The sequence below is a fragment of the Euprymna scolopes genome, chromosome 6, assembly GCF_053919585.1.
Source record: "Euprymna scolopes isolate OS-2025 chromosome 6, ASM5391958v1, whole genome shotgun sequence".
NCBI classification, from domain to species: Eukaryota; Metazoa; Mollusca; class Cephalopoda; order Sepiida; family Sepiolidae; genus Euprymna; species Euprymna scolopes.
Window position 1 is genome coordinate 74,973,907 of NC_136487.1, and position 14,635 is coordinate 74,988,541.

At 37.7% G+C, this 14,635-nt stretch overlaps 1 protein-coding gene across 2 annotated transcripts in view; it reads right to left on the minus strand.

The window, feature by feature from the left end:
- LOC145277708 (multidrug resistance-associated protein 1-like) overlaps positions 1 to 14,635 on the minus strand; it is a 320,419-nt gene that overhangs the window by 83,756 nt on the left and 222,028 nt on the right. For both annotated transcript variants that reach the window (XM_080129406.1, XM_080129407.1), the window contains exon 20: positions 9,228 to 9,351. In XM_080129406.1, coding sequence (XP_079985532.1) covers positions 9,228 to 9,351 — 124 coding nt within the window. The remainder of the gene's footprint in view (positions 1 to 9,227; positions 9,352 to 14,635) is intronic.

Here is a 14,635-nt window from a genome sequence, read left to right on the forward strand (position 1 = left end):
GGTATAAAAATTTAATTTAAATTGAATCAAAAAATTACCTTAGATTTATTTTATTATGCAATGTACATGCTGTTGCACTTAAAAAAAAATCATTGAAAATTTTATATCTATAATATCTATATCTATATATATATCTATATATAATTGCTAAATGAAAGATAATGTTTTTAAAAAGCGTAGTTTACCAGGCCACAATATTTGCGAAAGAAAACCCGAATAACAAGAAATATTATGTAGGTATGAATTCCTTAGACTTCAAAACTCGATGCTATGACCACAAAAGTACATTCAACATAAAAAACACAGTATGAAAACAATATTAGCGAATAAATACTGGGAACTCAAGGAAAGCGGACATTCGCCAATAGTCGAATGGAAAATAATAAGACAAGCTACCACGTGTAGGGACCTAGACGACCCATGTAGATTATGCCTTCATGAAAAATGTGCTATCCTGAACTTTAAAGAACCCCAATATCTATTAAACTGTAGAAGGGAAATAGCAAACAACTGTGTTCACAAGATAAAATTTACTCTAGGATAGCGATACAAAATAGTGTCAAAACTAACAAAACAATAGAAAATAAACAAATAAATAAATTAAATAAACATGAATATACATAAACGATCACACATATATGTATGTGCATATATATGTGTGTACACATATATATATTTATATATAAACTAACACTAAAAAAACCCAAAAAACACTAACCTAGATTTAAAAAAGATCAATAAGCTAAATATCCAGGCTAAATAGAGAACACACAAAGGAACAAGTCAACCAGAGATCAAATAGGCCTTTATCCGATAAATGCATTCTCATTGGCTGATAGGAAGGGCGCGGTGGATACTAGTAAGCTGATTGGCTAACAAAAATTTCAATAGAAAAGGAGCATATAAAAACGACAAACAACCACAGAATTCACGCATAAGCCTGAAGAATCCTAAAGTGGATGAAATGCGGAATATTCAGTGTAGTTTAATCGCCATATACATTTTATAACTTACTAACTAGCTCTACCTACGTATTGAGCAGTTTTGAAGTAAATACTTAAAGCTTACGCATAAATCTATACTTTCGTATATTAATTTTATGTGAGTAAATTAAGTAGTTTATATATATATATATATATATATATATATATATATATATATATATATATATATAAGTTAGAAAAGCATTTCCTCCAAGGCATGAAAATCGTTAAACAAAATGTTTTTACTATAGGCTATAAAAATAAAGGTACAGGATTCAATTTGAAATTTATTTATCTTCAAAGTGTACTTTTATAAATTTTACAAGGTAAGGTATAAAAATTTAATTTAAATGGAATCAAAAAATTGCCTTGGATTTATTTTATGTAATGTACATTCTGTTGTACTTTAAAAAAAATAATTGAAAATTTTATATCTATATCATTAATTGCTAGATGAAAGATAATGTTTTTAAAGTGCAACAAAATGTACATTACATAAAATAAATCCAAGTTAATTTTTTGATTCAATTTAAATTAAATTTTTATACCTTACTTTGTAAAATTTATAGAAGTGCACTTTGAAGATAAATAAATTTCAAATTGTATCTTTTACCTTTATTTTTAAAGCCTATAGTAAAAACATTTTGTTTAACAATTTTCATGCCTTGGATGAAATGCTTTTCGAACTTGTATCTTATCTTTTTAAGATTATATTTTATTTAATTTATTAATTTGGATTAAAAAAAATGAATGTGGTTTTGCATGTATTTCTCCTCACACCACAACTCATTTTTGCAACCCCCCTCTTTGTATTATTACAAGTCTGAATATTCTCTCTGTTTCAGTTTGTATTTCTCCTCAAACCACAACTCATTTTCAGCAACCCGCTCTTTGAAATACAGGTTTGAATAATGAGAAAATCTGAATTTTTTTTAACAAAAACTTTGAAATAACTTTTTAGATTAAATTTTTTAAAACTTCTTTCAGAATAGAAAATCTTTAAAATTTAATAAGGAACATATTTCATATAGACTTTATTAACAAATATTCAGTAGATAATGAGAAAAATAGAGATGAAAATTTCCAAAGGATTGTATAACTGGTTACGGTCAATAGTAGTCCTCGCCAGGGAAAGTCTTTGTTATTGTTATTCTATTATTATTTAAAACATTTTGTGTCCTGCTCTTTTGCACGAGGACTAATAACACCCATTATTTATTTCACTTACCTTAAATAAAATTGGACATAAAAATCAGTATTATTATGTTTTAAAAAAATCAGTGCTTTTTCTCGATGATATTTGTCTAAATATGAAAACCCGATAACAAAAACGTTACTTCCATTAACCATTATAGATCTGATGAGCACCCGTAGAATTAACACAGAAAATAATGTACACACCAAATGATGACGTTGCCGGTATTGTGTAAAATCTTGGCGTTTCTACACATAACTTTAACAGTGCCTACAAAACGATACATGCTATTTTTTTTTTTTTTTAAAAGAAAAATTTATTTAAATTTAGCGATATTTAAAAAAAAAGTGCCAGCTCTTGTTACGAAAGAATCGCATTTTTTTTTTTAATATACCGTTTTATTTGTTCATGGAATCTGTGTTTAGATTTAGGCACAGATAGAGAGTGGGGAAAATTGTTGATAATGGTTGTAGTAGTCAAGTGTTTTTTATGAAAGATTAGCAAGAGGGGGAGGGGGTCCATAGATTGGAGCTCAGACGAGCACTTGCTATGAAAATAACGATAGAGCAGAGACAGACTTGCAACATCTCTTCTGTGAGAAAGAGGTTGCAGGGAAGAGAAAAGGGCATCACCTACTAGGTTTTGAAGCCGGTTTTGAACTCTATCAAAAGATAGGGTGTGCCGAACAGCTCCTGCCGAGATATAACAACAGTACTCTATTTTAGGACATATTTGGTTCTTATACAAATAGAGGATTGCATCGGCAGCGGTAGAATGATCCAACTATTTTTTAATCGATCCTGGCAACAATTTGAGATATGTGTTCCATTTCAGCTCAGGAGGGCCTGTCAGTCCCATAAGCTTGTCAAGACATGGTGCTTACCCAAGACGAGAGCTATTCATTTCAATTAAGGTCAGATGGGAGTCAGAGTGTTGGTGATGAAAAGAGAGAAGCTTGCGGGATTTGTCAGATTTTAAAATATCAGAGGTCTTTAATATTTTTGGAAATGAAAAATATTGCCTTTGCATTAAATTCCCAACAAATAAAGCGGATGTTGAAATTGAAACTGAAACCTTGAAATCTTCAGCCCGAGGTTCTACTAATTGATCTATTTGGACATTCGGTGTTATATATATATATATATATTTTTTTTTTTTTTTCATTTTTTTTTTTTTATTCAATTTTCACCCCAAACAAGGCACAATGCCACTTTGAAGCAGGGAGCTACTATCAGGGACTTAATTAGCGGGGTCATTATGAAGGGAGATGAGTAGAAAGATGTTTGTTAACATTACACTTGAACTTCTGCATATCATTGCAGTTGGGAAAGCAGAATCCCGGAAGGGAGTTCCAAAGACCCGCAGTTCTGGGGAAGAAACTATTGGAGTAAAAGGCTTTCTTGCACCTAGGGATCTCTACTGTAAAGGGATGAGACTTAGTAGCTTGTCGGGTTTGTCGGGGGTAGTTACGTCGGGGAGGTACAAGTGTTTGCAGTTCGTAAGAGCATTCACCATTGAAGTATTTGTAGAACAAGCAGAGGGATGCAACATCTCGTCGATGGGACAGAGGCTGAAGCCTAGATGACAGTTCAGGACCTATCAGGTTGGCGACTCTCTTTTGAACTCTGTCCAGGAGCGAGAGACAAGAAGCAGATGCACCAGCCCAGATGTGACAACAGTACTCCATACATGGGCGAATGGTTGCCTTATAGAGGTATAGGATACTGTCAGGCGTAAGTAGTTTTCTAGCACGGTAGAGGGAGCCAACCTTCCTTGCAGCAGCCTTGGCAATGCTCTCAATGTATCTATTCCAGTTCATATTCCCTGTAAACGTTAGGCCGAGGAGTTTAAAAGAAGTACTTTCAGGTAATGTGTTCTTGGCCATTGCTATTGGTGGTAGAGAAGGTTTCTTGTAATTATTGAAGGAAACAAGCTTAGTCTTAGCAGCATTGAATGTGACCAACCATTTTTGTCCCCATTCCACTACGGATTGGAGGTCATCCTCTAGTGTTTCTGCCATTTCCTTGGATATGTGTTCACTTGTTTTCCCCTCATATCTGTTATAGAGAGTGGTGTCATCGGCAAATATACCCATCTTCGAAACAATTTTATCAGGGAGGTCGTTTATGAATATCAGGAATAATAGAGGTCCAAGGATAGACCCCTGAGGTACTCCTGCATTTATGTCATATTGTTTGGATGTACGACTGTCGAGGACAACTTTGATTTTTCTATTACTTAAGAAGGATTTAATTACATTACGAATTCTTCCAGTGATTCCATATGATCTGATTTTCCTTTGAAGACCATCGTGCCATACCCTGTCAAAAGCTTTAGATACATCGAGGACCACCGCTCTACCCACCCCTGTTTTATCCAATGAACGGTATATACGTTCAGAAACTACAGTTAAGATATCTGCTGTTGAACGGGCTTGCCTGAATCCATATTGTTTGTCAGTTAGGAGTTTAGCAGCTGTTAGGTGCTGGACTAGGGCTTGATTAACTAAGGACTCAAATATTTTGGCGAAAAGCGGGAGGAGACTAATGGGGCGATAATTTAGTGGGTCAGTTCTTTCACCAGAATTCTTGAAGACTGGTACCACAGAGGCGGTTTTATATATATATATATATATATATATATATATATATATATATATATATATATACACACATATAGCGCATCTTTTAATGGATCATTTTTCGTAATTCTTGGAATTTATACTAATTTCGAAATGACACATAAGTATCGAAATTAGTATAAATTCCAAGAATTACGAAAAATGATCCATTAAAAGATGCGCTAGATGTATTTTTAACAAAAAATCAGTCACAATTACGTTCTGAAATGTGTTGGTTTAAAAATGGCGGACCCTTAATTTAAGCATTTAAGTCAAGAGTTATCTCCTTTGTTTGTTTCACATTAAAAAATACAATAAAACTCGATAATTCGATAAATTCTATTTTTACTTGTAATTATTTTTCTCCCGGATCATTTTTTTAAAAGAATTTTTGCTAATTATGCCGTGACACGTCAGTACGTTATTATGTTTTCACTTGTAATGCCACGGTTTAAAAGTTCACCAAGCACCGGACTTTCTTATAAATTGAGCTTAAAACATTATCTTTATAAAATAATTATAGCTTTAGTGGGGGAGGGCTACTAATGCAGACAAGAAAGGAAGGAAGGAGTAGAAGTAAATTAATGATGGCAAGAAAGAATAAAATAAATGAAAAAAGAAAAAGCTTTAGAACTATTAGATTTCAAAATTAAAATTCAGGCATAAACGATAATGATAAAAAATAAATGGGTAAATGTCCGGCAAGTGCAGAGAGATGGTGATGTTAGGGGTGTCCAAGCACCTGCCCCCTTTATTCCTGTTTTAAAGTGTCACTTTCAGAACAATGTATTATAGGCTTGTGTCCCACCGTGAGACGTTAATTACTATATATATATATATATATATATATATATATATATATATATATATTTCATTTTTTGTTCAGTAAAACAAAAGTTATAATAAAAGTGTTCAAAAGTTCTCAGAATCTGTAAGGAACAGAGAGACAGTTTTTTCTGATTAGCTGTTGGTTACTATAGCAACCAAATCTGTTACTCTACCTCAAATCGGCTGGGAATGGCGGAGATGATGACGTAACAAGATATATAAAAAAAGAAAAGTTCCCTTGGGTTTGTAGCAAAGTGCTAACGTATGCAAAAATGGGGATACTCAATTCTCTAAGACAACAATAATATAGTCTCCTATATTTTGCCCTCAGTGCAGTGTTTTCATTCATTGCACGCCTGTGTTGTTCACCCTGTCGCCATGATTACACCGATTCAGCTACTACTGTTGCTAATAATTCACCACTGTCATGATCTGTTGCTCAGCTGTACTGTCGCTGATAATTCATCGCTAACCGATCTCTTTGCCTTGGCTCGCCGGCCAAAGCTGACCGCTGACTTTTTACTTACTTAATTACATCTTTTATTTGATTTTTTTATTTAGTCAATTTAGGAAGTTGGTAATAATTGTTTTTTATGGATTGTTGACTAAGCAAAGCCTGGAAAAATCATGGATTACAAAACAAATGCGAGCATGAAAAGTAATATTGTTAAGATTAAACTTAGGAAAGTAAAAGAACTAGTTGTTCAAACTAGAAAAGGAAAAGACAAGATATTCTAGTAAAAAATATAATAAATTTATAACTTAAAATATTGCAGCATTCAGAATTGATTATATAATGTTAAATAGAATTTTAAAAAGAAATTCTTAATGCTGCAGTATTTTATGTTATAAATTTATTATATTATTTACTAAAATATCTTGTCTTTTTAACAATTAGTGCTTTTACTTTTCTAAGTTTTATCTTAACTATATTACTTTTCATGCTCGCATTTTCCTATGTAATTTATGATAATTATTTATTAATAATTATCATATTTGTACTTGGGATCAATCTAGTTTGTCATTGTGCATTATTTATGTTTGTTAAGTATTTTTCTATTTCGGGTTAAATAGATTAACTAAGAGATACTAATACTTACAACACTGGTACGACAGTGTCATAGATTTATGGTTTAGTCACAATTTTTTTTTAATGTAATAAATACATTGCGAATTTGTCTCATTTCAAAATATTAGAGATCTTAATTTTTAGAAATAAAAAATTTGTATATTTATTTATTTAGTTGCAGACTGTTGCCCTCATCTTCATAGTTGCTGTTTAATGACGTTTCGGACAACTTTTCCTCTGGCCTTTATCAGGTGGTCAACCGTGACAGGATAGGAATGCTGAGTCTCTTAACTGTATCTTAATGTTAATTACTACCTTCCATAGTTGCTGTCGTCTCACCATGTTTGGCTAACTGATCCTCTGGCCAGCTTTTGGGTAGGATTGAAACCGCTATCCTCAGACAATGCTCACCTGAAACTGTATCCACTAAGCCACAGGCCCCGAATAGTTGTCTGAAATGTTGTGAAACAACAACTATAAAGATGAGGATAACAGTCCTCAAATAAATAACTATACAAATTACTCATCTAAATGGATTCCAATAATAAAGCTAATAAAAATATGGCATTAACATTAAATAATAAATTCTTAATAAATAAACCAGATAACAGAAATCAAAAGCTAAACCTTTGAGATCTTCAGCCCAATGTTCTACCAACTGAGCTATGTGAACTTTCTTATAAACAAAACTTAAAACATTACCTGAATAAAATAATTATAGCTTCAGCATGACATCATAGATTTATGATTTACGTCTTGTTACAAAAACATGAATTCAAACATAAACAATAGTGTGATGCTATAGATGTTGCACGCCCCTCCCCGGTCTCCTAAGTGTTGGGAAGTGGGATAGGGAAGAAAAACAGAAGAATGACAAAAGACAAGAGGATATAAGTTTATCAGAAAACATAGGTAGAGGAAATAAAGTTCATCGGCAAAATAATGGAGAGGAAGTTATTCACCGATTTAGAAAAAATAGAGCTAAGGTGGGGGTTCTACTTAAGGTATAATAATAATGGTAACAAAAGAAGCGAACAATCGATGGGGATATATTTAGAGGTGGTTTGCAGTGACTGGTTATAGGTTTGCAACAGTAAGTTTATGGACGATCTTGAGTTTATGACGGTTGTGGGCAGTCAGAGTTGAGGAGCTGCAAGTTAGATGCAGAGTTCAGGAGCTGCGAGTTAGCCGAGAGTTAGATGCAGTTGGCTTGTACTAGGTTGGGAGAGCTTTAGGTGATTGAAATGAGCCGACATCAACTAATGAACACGATCTTGACAGAACATATATGTGGACCCTAGTATGTAGAGAATTAATGGTGTCACACACACACCCAGAGCACAAGTAATATTTACAGTAAATGCCGTAGTCTGTTTTTTTTTGTTTTTGTTTCTCTTGTTTTATTTTATTTTTTTATATTTATGAGTCAACGCACCTCCTTGGGAGTCACCAAAATATGAGAGACAACAACACGGCCGAAAGAAAGAAGCAAGGAAGAGAAGAAGACCACGGAAACAAAATTGGGGTTAACGATGTCGAATTGGATACCATGTGATTTTACAATAATAATCTTTTGTTTGTGCATTATAGCAGGCCTTTACTGCTCCATAATCTCTACTATTATATAAAAGGAACTCTGTCTGAGGGCGTGTCTGTGTTAGTTAGTTCATTCCCTACGAACTCGAAAATGGCTCGGCTGATTTTTATTAAATTTCACACGAACGTACTTTATGTGACTGGCAGTGTTTTTAGATTGGTTTTGTACCGGAATATCTTTGATAAATATCGATAATAAAAATAATCCGATGAAAGAAGGAATGGACGATTTTGACCAAAGTTAAAACCCTACACAGCTTAACATCGCAAGTGCATTTGAGAAGTTTTATTACCACACAAGCTGAAAGGACCAACATATAAAATCAACAGTAGGTTCTTTGATATGACAAGGCACATTTGAAATGAATGTTTCTGTTTAAAGCACAATTGCACCATGATACTTGACTTTTACATTTTAAACTTAAATTCAAGTCATTATAACCACACAACCAAGCATATAAAATCAACAGTAGGTTCTTTGATATGACAGGGGCGAGTTCAGAACGAATGTTTCTATTCAGAGCACTATTTACTTGACTTTTACATTTGATACTTTAGTTCAAGCCATTATATATAAAAAATAATTTTATAAAATCAATATTAGGTTTGCTACACAGTGTGTATATATATATATATATATATATAGACTAATGTATTGTGGACTAAGTCACTGTAATGAGACATGTGAGATTCCTCTCGGTGCATCGCGATGGGTCCCCAACTAGAGCAGGCAATCAATCGGTTTGATCGAAAAATGGGCGAGTTCATTGATTTTGATGACAATAAAAATATGAGAGTGTGAAACATTTGTTGACCATCATTCAGTCTCGGGCAACGTCCGGTCACCCTGCTAGTTCTAGTTATTTAAGAAGTTCTGGTTTTGTGACACAATAGCGATCTTTTAAGACAAGCTTTAATAAGAAATAGTCTACTTACTTTGTAATCACCTTTTCAATCGTGCTGAACTTTCTGTTTTGGTTAAACTTTTTTATGTCTTCTTCGCCTGTATTACTGCAGACAGAGCTCACACGCCGTAATATTGTGTTCTTTATTTCCAAGACTACAAAAAAATTGTTTTTAAATTAATTAATAAGATATAATAAAGGCAAAGAAAGGAAATGACTAAATGTAGATTAGGCACCACTCCCAATATCCATGCAAAAAAATGTACTTCTATCAGTTTAACGTCTTTTAGCCATCTTTTTCTATAATACAGGGTGACCCAAAAAACGGACCCTATGTACACTTTGTGTGATATCTCCATTATTTAATCACCGATTGCCCTTATTTTACAGGACATGGCAGAATCAACGACCATGAGTACACCAAGACCCCAGTGGGAGCTGTGACAAAGAATAGTCTGTGTTAAATTTTACTACAAGACAGGCTCGTTTAAGAAAACCCAGGACAGTTTCATGCGTTTCATGCGTCAGTTTGAATGTGAAAAGGCTCCATCCAAAAGCAGAATTCAGAACTATGTGGACCACTTCGAGATCGTGGAGAACCTCAACGCTGCCAGAGAGAACTGTCCAAGCCACTTGGGACATCCCAATAAGCGAACAGCCGAGCTGGTCAAAAGAGTGAGAGAGTTGTAGCAGACACAAATGGACCCCTTTTCTTCTCGCGCATTCGCTTCCTCTGAGTGAGTGATGAGGCGCTAGACTGTCCAATCTGAGGACTTGCGCACGAATACAAATTGACCCCTAGGGACCAGACAGCTTCCGGTCCCAGAAGAAAACTCTCTCTTACGCTACCAGCCTTCGTCGGTGCTAGACGCCTGTTCTCTTCGCTGCTCCTACTAAAGGTATTGACGACAGCCGCGCCCGCGGGTTGTAACTACCTCGTAAGGCAGTGGAGACCCGACTCTACTTTCTTCCTTCAGTACGCTTTGCAAATAAACCTTTCCCTTGTTAAGTTGAAGAAGTTGTTTGTCATTGTTCATAGAATTGTGTTATTTTATTTTATTAGGGAAATTCCCTAAAATGGTGACCCAGACGTGATAACACATTTCCGAACAGACACTTCTTTCGCTTTTTAACAGGGTAAGGCGCGCATTTTAAAAACCAGCACATGGTTTCCAACCACACACATAAACAGACAACGGATTCGGGAGAGCACATTTAAAACTTAAAAAAAAAAAAGACGTTATTTCCCTCTCTTCCTTATCGTTTTTTTCCCGTTATATATATATATATATATATATATATATATATATATATATATATATATATATATATTATAAACGAAGGAGCATACAAAAAAAAAACAAACAAAACAAAGAAAAAACACCCTTTTCTTTCACAACGGCGGGCTACACATAAAAAAAAAAGACCGCCAACCTACAAAAAGAGGTGACACTTTCTTGGTGTACGAAAATTCTTATACCAAACTTGAACTTCTAATGCTATTTTTTTTCTACCTTGAACATTTCTGCCGTGTTAACGCGCACCGCGCATAAGAAAAAACTCAACAAAAAAAAAAAGAAAAAAAAAAAAAAAAAAAAAAAACCCATATTGTCCACATTTTTTTTTTGCTTCACGGCTCTTCCTGATATAATTTTGTTTTAGCTTTATTTCATGGTAATTTTGTTTCTTTCTTCTCCTCCCCCATTAGCCTGTTAATTTTTTTTTTTTTTTTTGTATTGTCTCTGTTTAAAGATTTTCTCCATATTTCTCCTTTCTTCTCCACGTGGTCCATATTCGGCGTCCTTTCAGATTTCGGATACATAATATATATATATTTTTTTTTAAATATTTGATATCTACTTTCGGTAGTGACGATGACAACGTTGCCTGCCTTCGCTGGTGACGTCCGGGTTTGATTTGCTCAACTCGAGTCTTATTTTGCGGCGAACAACGTGTCAGAGCAAACGAAGCTGCACATTTTATTCAGTGCCTTCCCCGCGTCATTGACTCCTGCGGTCAAGGACTTAATAACGGACACCCCGTTTAAACTCCACTTACGATAGCATAAAACGGGAGGTGCTACTACGGACGTCCGTGTCGGCGGAAAAGCGTTTTCAAACGCTGGTCCATGACGAGCACTTAGGTGACCGCAGGCCGACGGAACTACTCCGTAGAATGAGGGAACTGGCAGAGGACGTCCCTCCTGACAGTGCCTTAATTAAGCAGCTCTTTTTCTCAAGGCTGCTGGCGCAGGTAAAGGCCATACTTGCGCCAATGTTTGAAAAACACACCGTCGATGTAGTAGCAGCATCGGCGGACAAGGTCATGGACTTTGTGAGGGGGCCTACCACCGCGGCGATTCCACAACAGCCTGCTGAGGTACCCGCAGGCACCGCAAATGTAAGACAGGATGCTACATCGGTGGCTATACTAACGGCCATCGAACGCCTCACTAGAGAGGTGAGCAAGCTCAATATGGGAAGGTCGCACTCACCCAGACGCCGCTACAAAAGCCGCTCATCTTCCCCGCACCACCGTCGCCGTGCAAACATGCCGGGACTATGTTTTTATCATAGTCGCTATGGCGCTGAAGCACGGAATTGTAAAATGCCCTGCACTTTTAACAACCAGGGAAACTAAATTGTGGAAAGACGAGCACGGCAAACTTTCAACAAAATGCAAATAACCGTGCCTATTTCGTCACTGACGTAAAATCTCAAGCACGTTGCTTGGTAGACACTGGCGCTGTTTGTAGTATATGGCCACTTAGGCTACTTAAAGAAAGGCCACCAGTGTCATTGATAACACTGCAAGCGGTGAACCATTCACCTATCCCCACGTACGGTCAAATTTCACGTTCTCTGGACTTGAATTTACGGAGAGACTTTACGTGGGTTTTCACTGTAGCAGATCTACCGTACCCCATACTAGGCGCGGATTTCTTGCATAATTTTAATTTAATGGTCGACATGCGCAGACGCCGGCTGATAGACGCTAGCACGGAACTTTCCGTCCCTGGCTCGTTATCTAATGCCCCATCTATCAGCCCGGTATTTTTCATTGCCGCTGCAAATGACCCATACCATGAGGTGCTACACTCCTACCCGGAGTTAACCAATTTAAATTTTGTGGTGAGCAAACCCACGCACACCACAAAACATCATATTGAGACCACAGGTGCTCCTGTGTATTCACGCCCTCGTCGCCTTCCTGTGGATAAACTTAAAGCAGCGAAGGCAGAATTTAATCATATGCTACAGTTGGGAATTATACGCCCCTCGTCCAGTCCTTGGGCTTCCCCTCTGCATATGGTTCCAAAACGAGACGGAGATTGGCGTCCAACTGGGGACTATAGACGACTCAATGCCATGACGGTACCTGATCGTTACCCAATCCCGCATATTCAGGACTTCGCTTCCTCTCTGCATGGCTGTAAGACTTTCTCTAAGCTAGATCTGGTTAAGGCTTACCATCAGATCCCGGTGAATCCGGCCGACATACCCAAGACTGCGGTTACAACCCCATTTGGAGCGTTTGAATTTCTTACTATGCCTTTCGGCCTACGTAACGCTGCCAGTACTTTTCAGCGCTTTATGGATGAAGTAGTGCGTGATTTAGATTTCGTCTATAACTATATAGATGACATTCTCGTGGCTAGTGCCTCACCTGAGGAACACGTCACTCACCTCCGCCTACTTTTTGAACGGTTTCAGCAATACCAAGTGAGGATTAACCCTGGTAAATGTGTTTTCGGTGTTACGTCACTAGTTTTCCTGGGCCACATTATCAGCCCAGACGGTATATCTCCGTTGCCGGAAAAGGTGAAGGCTCTACAAGACCTTCAACCGCCCACTTCACTTCGCCAACTTAGGCACTTCCTTGGTCTGTTGAATTACTACAGACGCTTTATCCCACACTGTGCGGATCTCTTAGCTCCTCTTTCCGACCTGTTACGTAACAGGAAGAAGAAAAACGAGCAGATCTCACTTAATGAGATCCAACTTAAAGCATTTGCGGAAGTGAAAAATAAACTAGCGACGACATCTTTGCTGGCACATCCTGTACCCGATGCCCAGTTTTCACTGGTCGTTGATGCATCGGGCACAGCAGTAGGTGCAGTGCTGCAACAGCAGCAGCAACAACAGTTACAACCTCTTGCATACTTTTCGCGACAGCTGAAACCGGCCGAACAACGTTACAGCACGTTTGGCCGCGAACTACTGGCAATGTACCTCGCAGTGAAACACTTCCAACATTCACTCGAGGGCCGACAATTTGTGATCTACACCGATCACCGTCCGCTTACATACGCACTGCGTGCTAAGCCGGACAAATATTCTCCCCGCGAAACACGTCATTTGGACTTTGTTTCGCAGTTTACTAGTGATATCCGACATATCGCGGGTGAGCAGAACGCAGCAGCAGACGCATTGTCTCGCCTGCCCATCAATTCTCTGTCCTCACCATCGGATATCGATTTGCAACAGATGGCCTTGGACCAGCCAAGTCTGGACACGTTGGATCCATCGTCACCTGAATTCGGGACTTGCAAATTCGCATATCTGCCCGTGCCTACTTCTGACACGCAGATCATCTGTGACACCTCAACGGATTCACCTCGACCATTCGTTCCAACGACCCACCGTAGAGTTGTTTTCGACACTCTACACAACCTGGCACACCCCGGACGCAAAGCCACAGTAAAGCTGATTACAGCTAGATTTTTCTGGCCTAACATGAGGCGTGACATCATTGCTTGATCACGTTCCTGTGTATCCTGCCAAAAATCAAAGGTGCACGAGCATATCCGCGCACCCCTTGGAACATTCAGCACCCCAGACGCTCGGTTTAGCCATGTTCACATTGACTTGGTTGGACCATGGCCGGTCAGTCAGGGATTCACTTATCTCCTGACCTGCATAGACCGTTTCACACGGTGGCCAGAAGCCATCCCACTTAGTGACATTTCGGCTGAATCTGTAGCGCGAGCCCTTATATCAGGCTGGATATCGCGCTACGGAGTTCCCACTACAATCACCACTGATCGTGGTGCACAATTCGAATCCCACCTATTCCGGGAACTGTCCAAGATCCTCGGGATCACTCGCATTCGGACAACAAGCTATCACCCTGCTTCAAATGGGATGATAGAACGCTTCCATCGCCAATTGAAAGCTGCATTACGCGCTTACCCTGATCAACAGCGATGGAGCGAGTACATACCGGTCATCCTTCTTGGCTGTCGGGCATCAATCAAGGAGGACCTGGGATATTCCGCAGCCGAACTGGTCTATGGAGCACCTCTATCGTTGCCAGGTCAGATGCTGACCCCGATAGAGGATATATCAACTGACACAGCTCTATATGTCAACAGACTACGAGCTTATCTCAGTAAGCTACCGCCGATGCACCCTAGGGAACAGACCATTAAATCTTTGG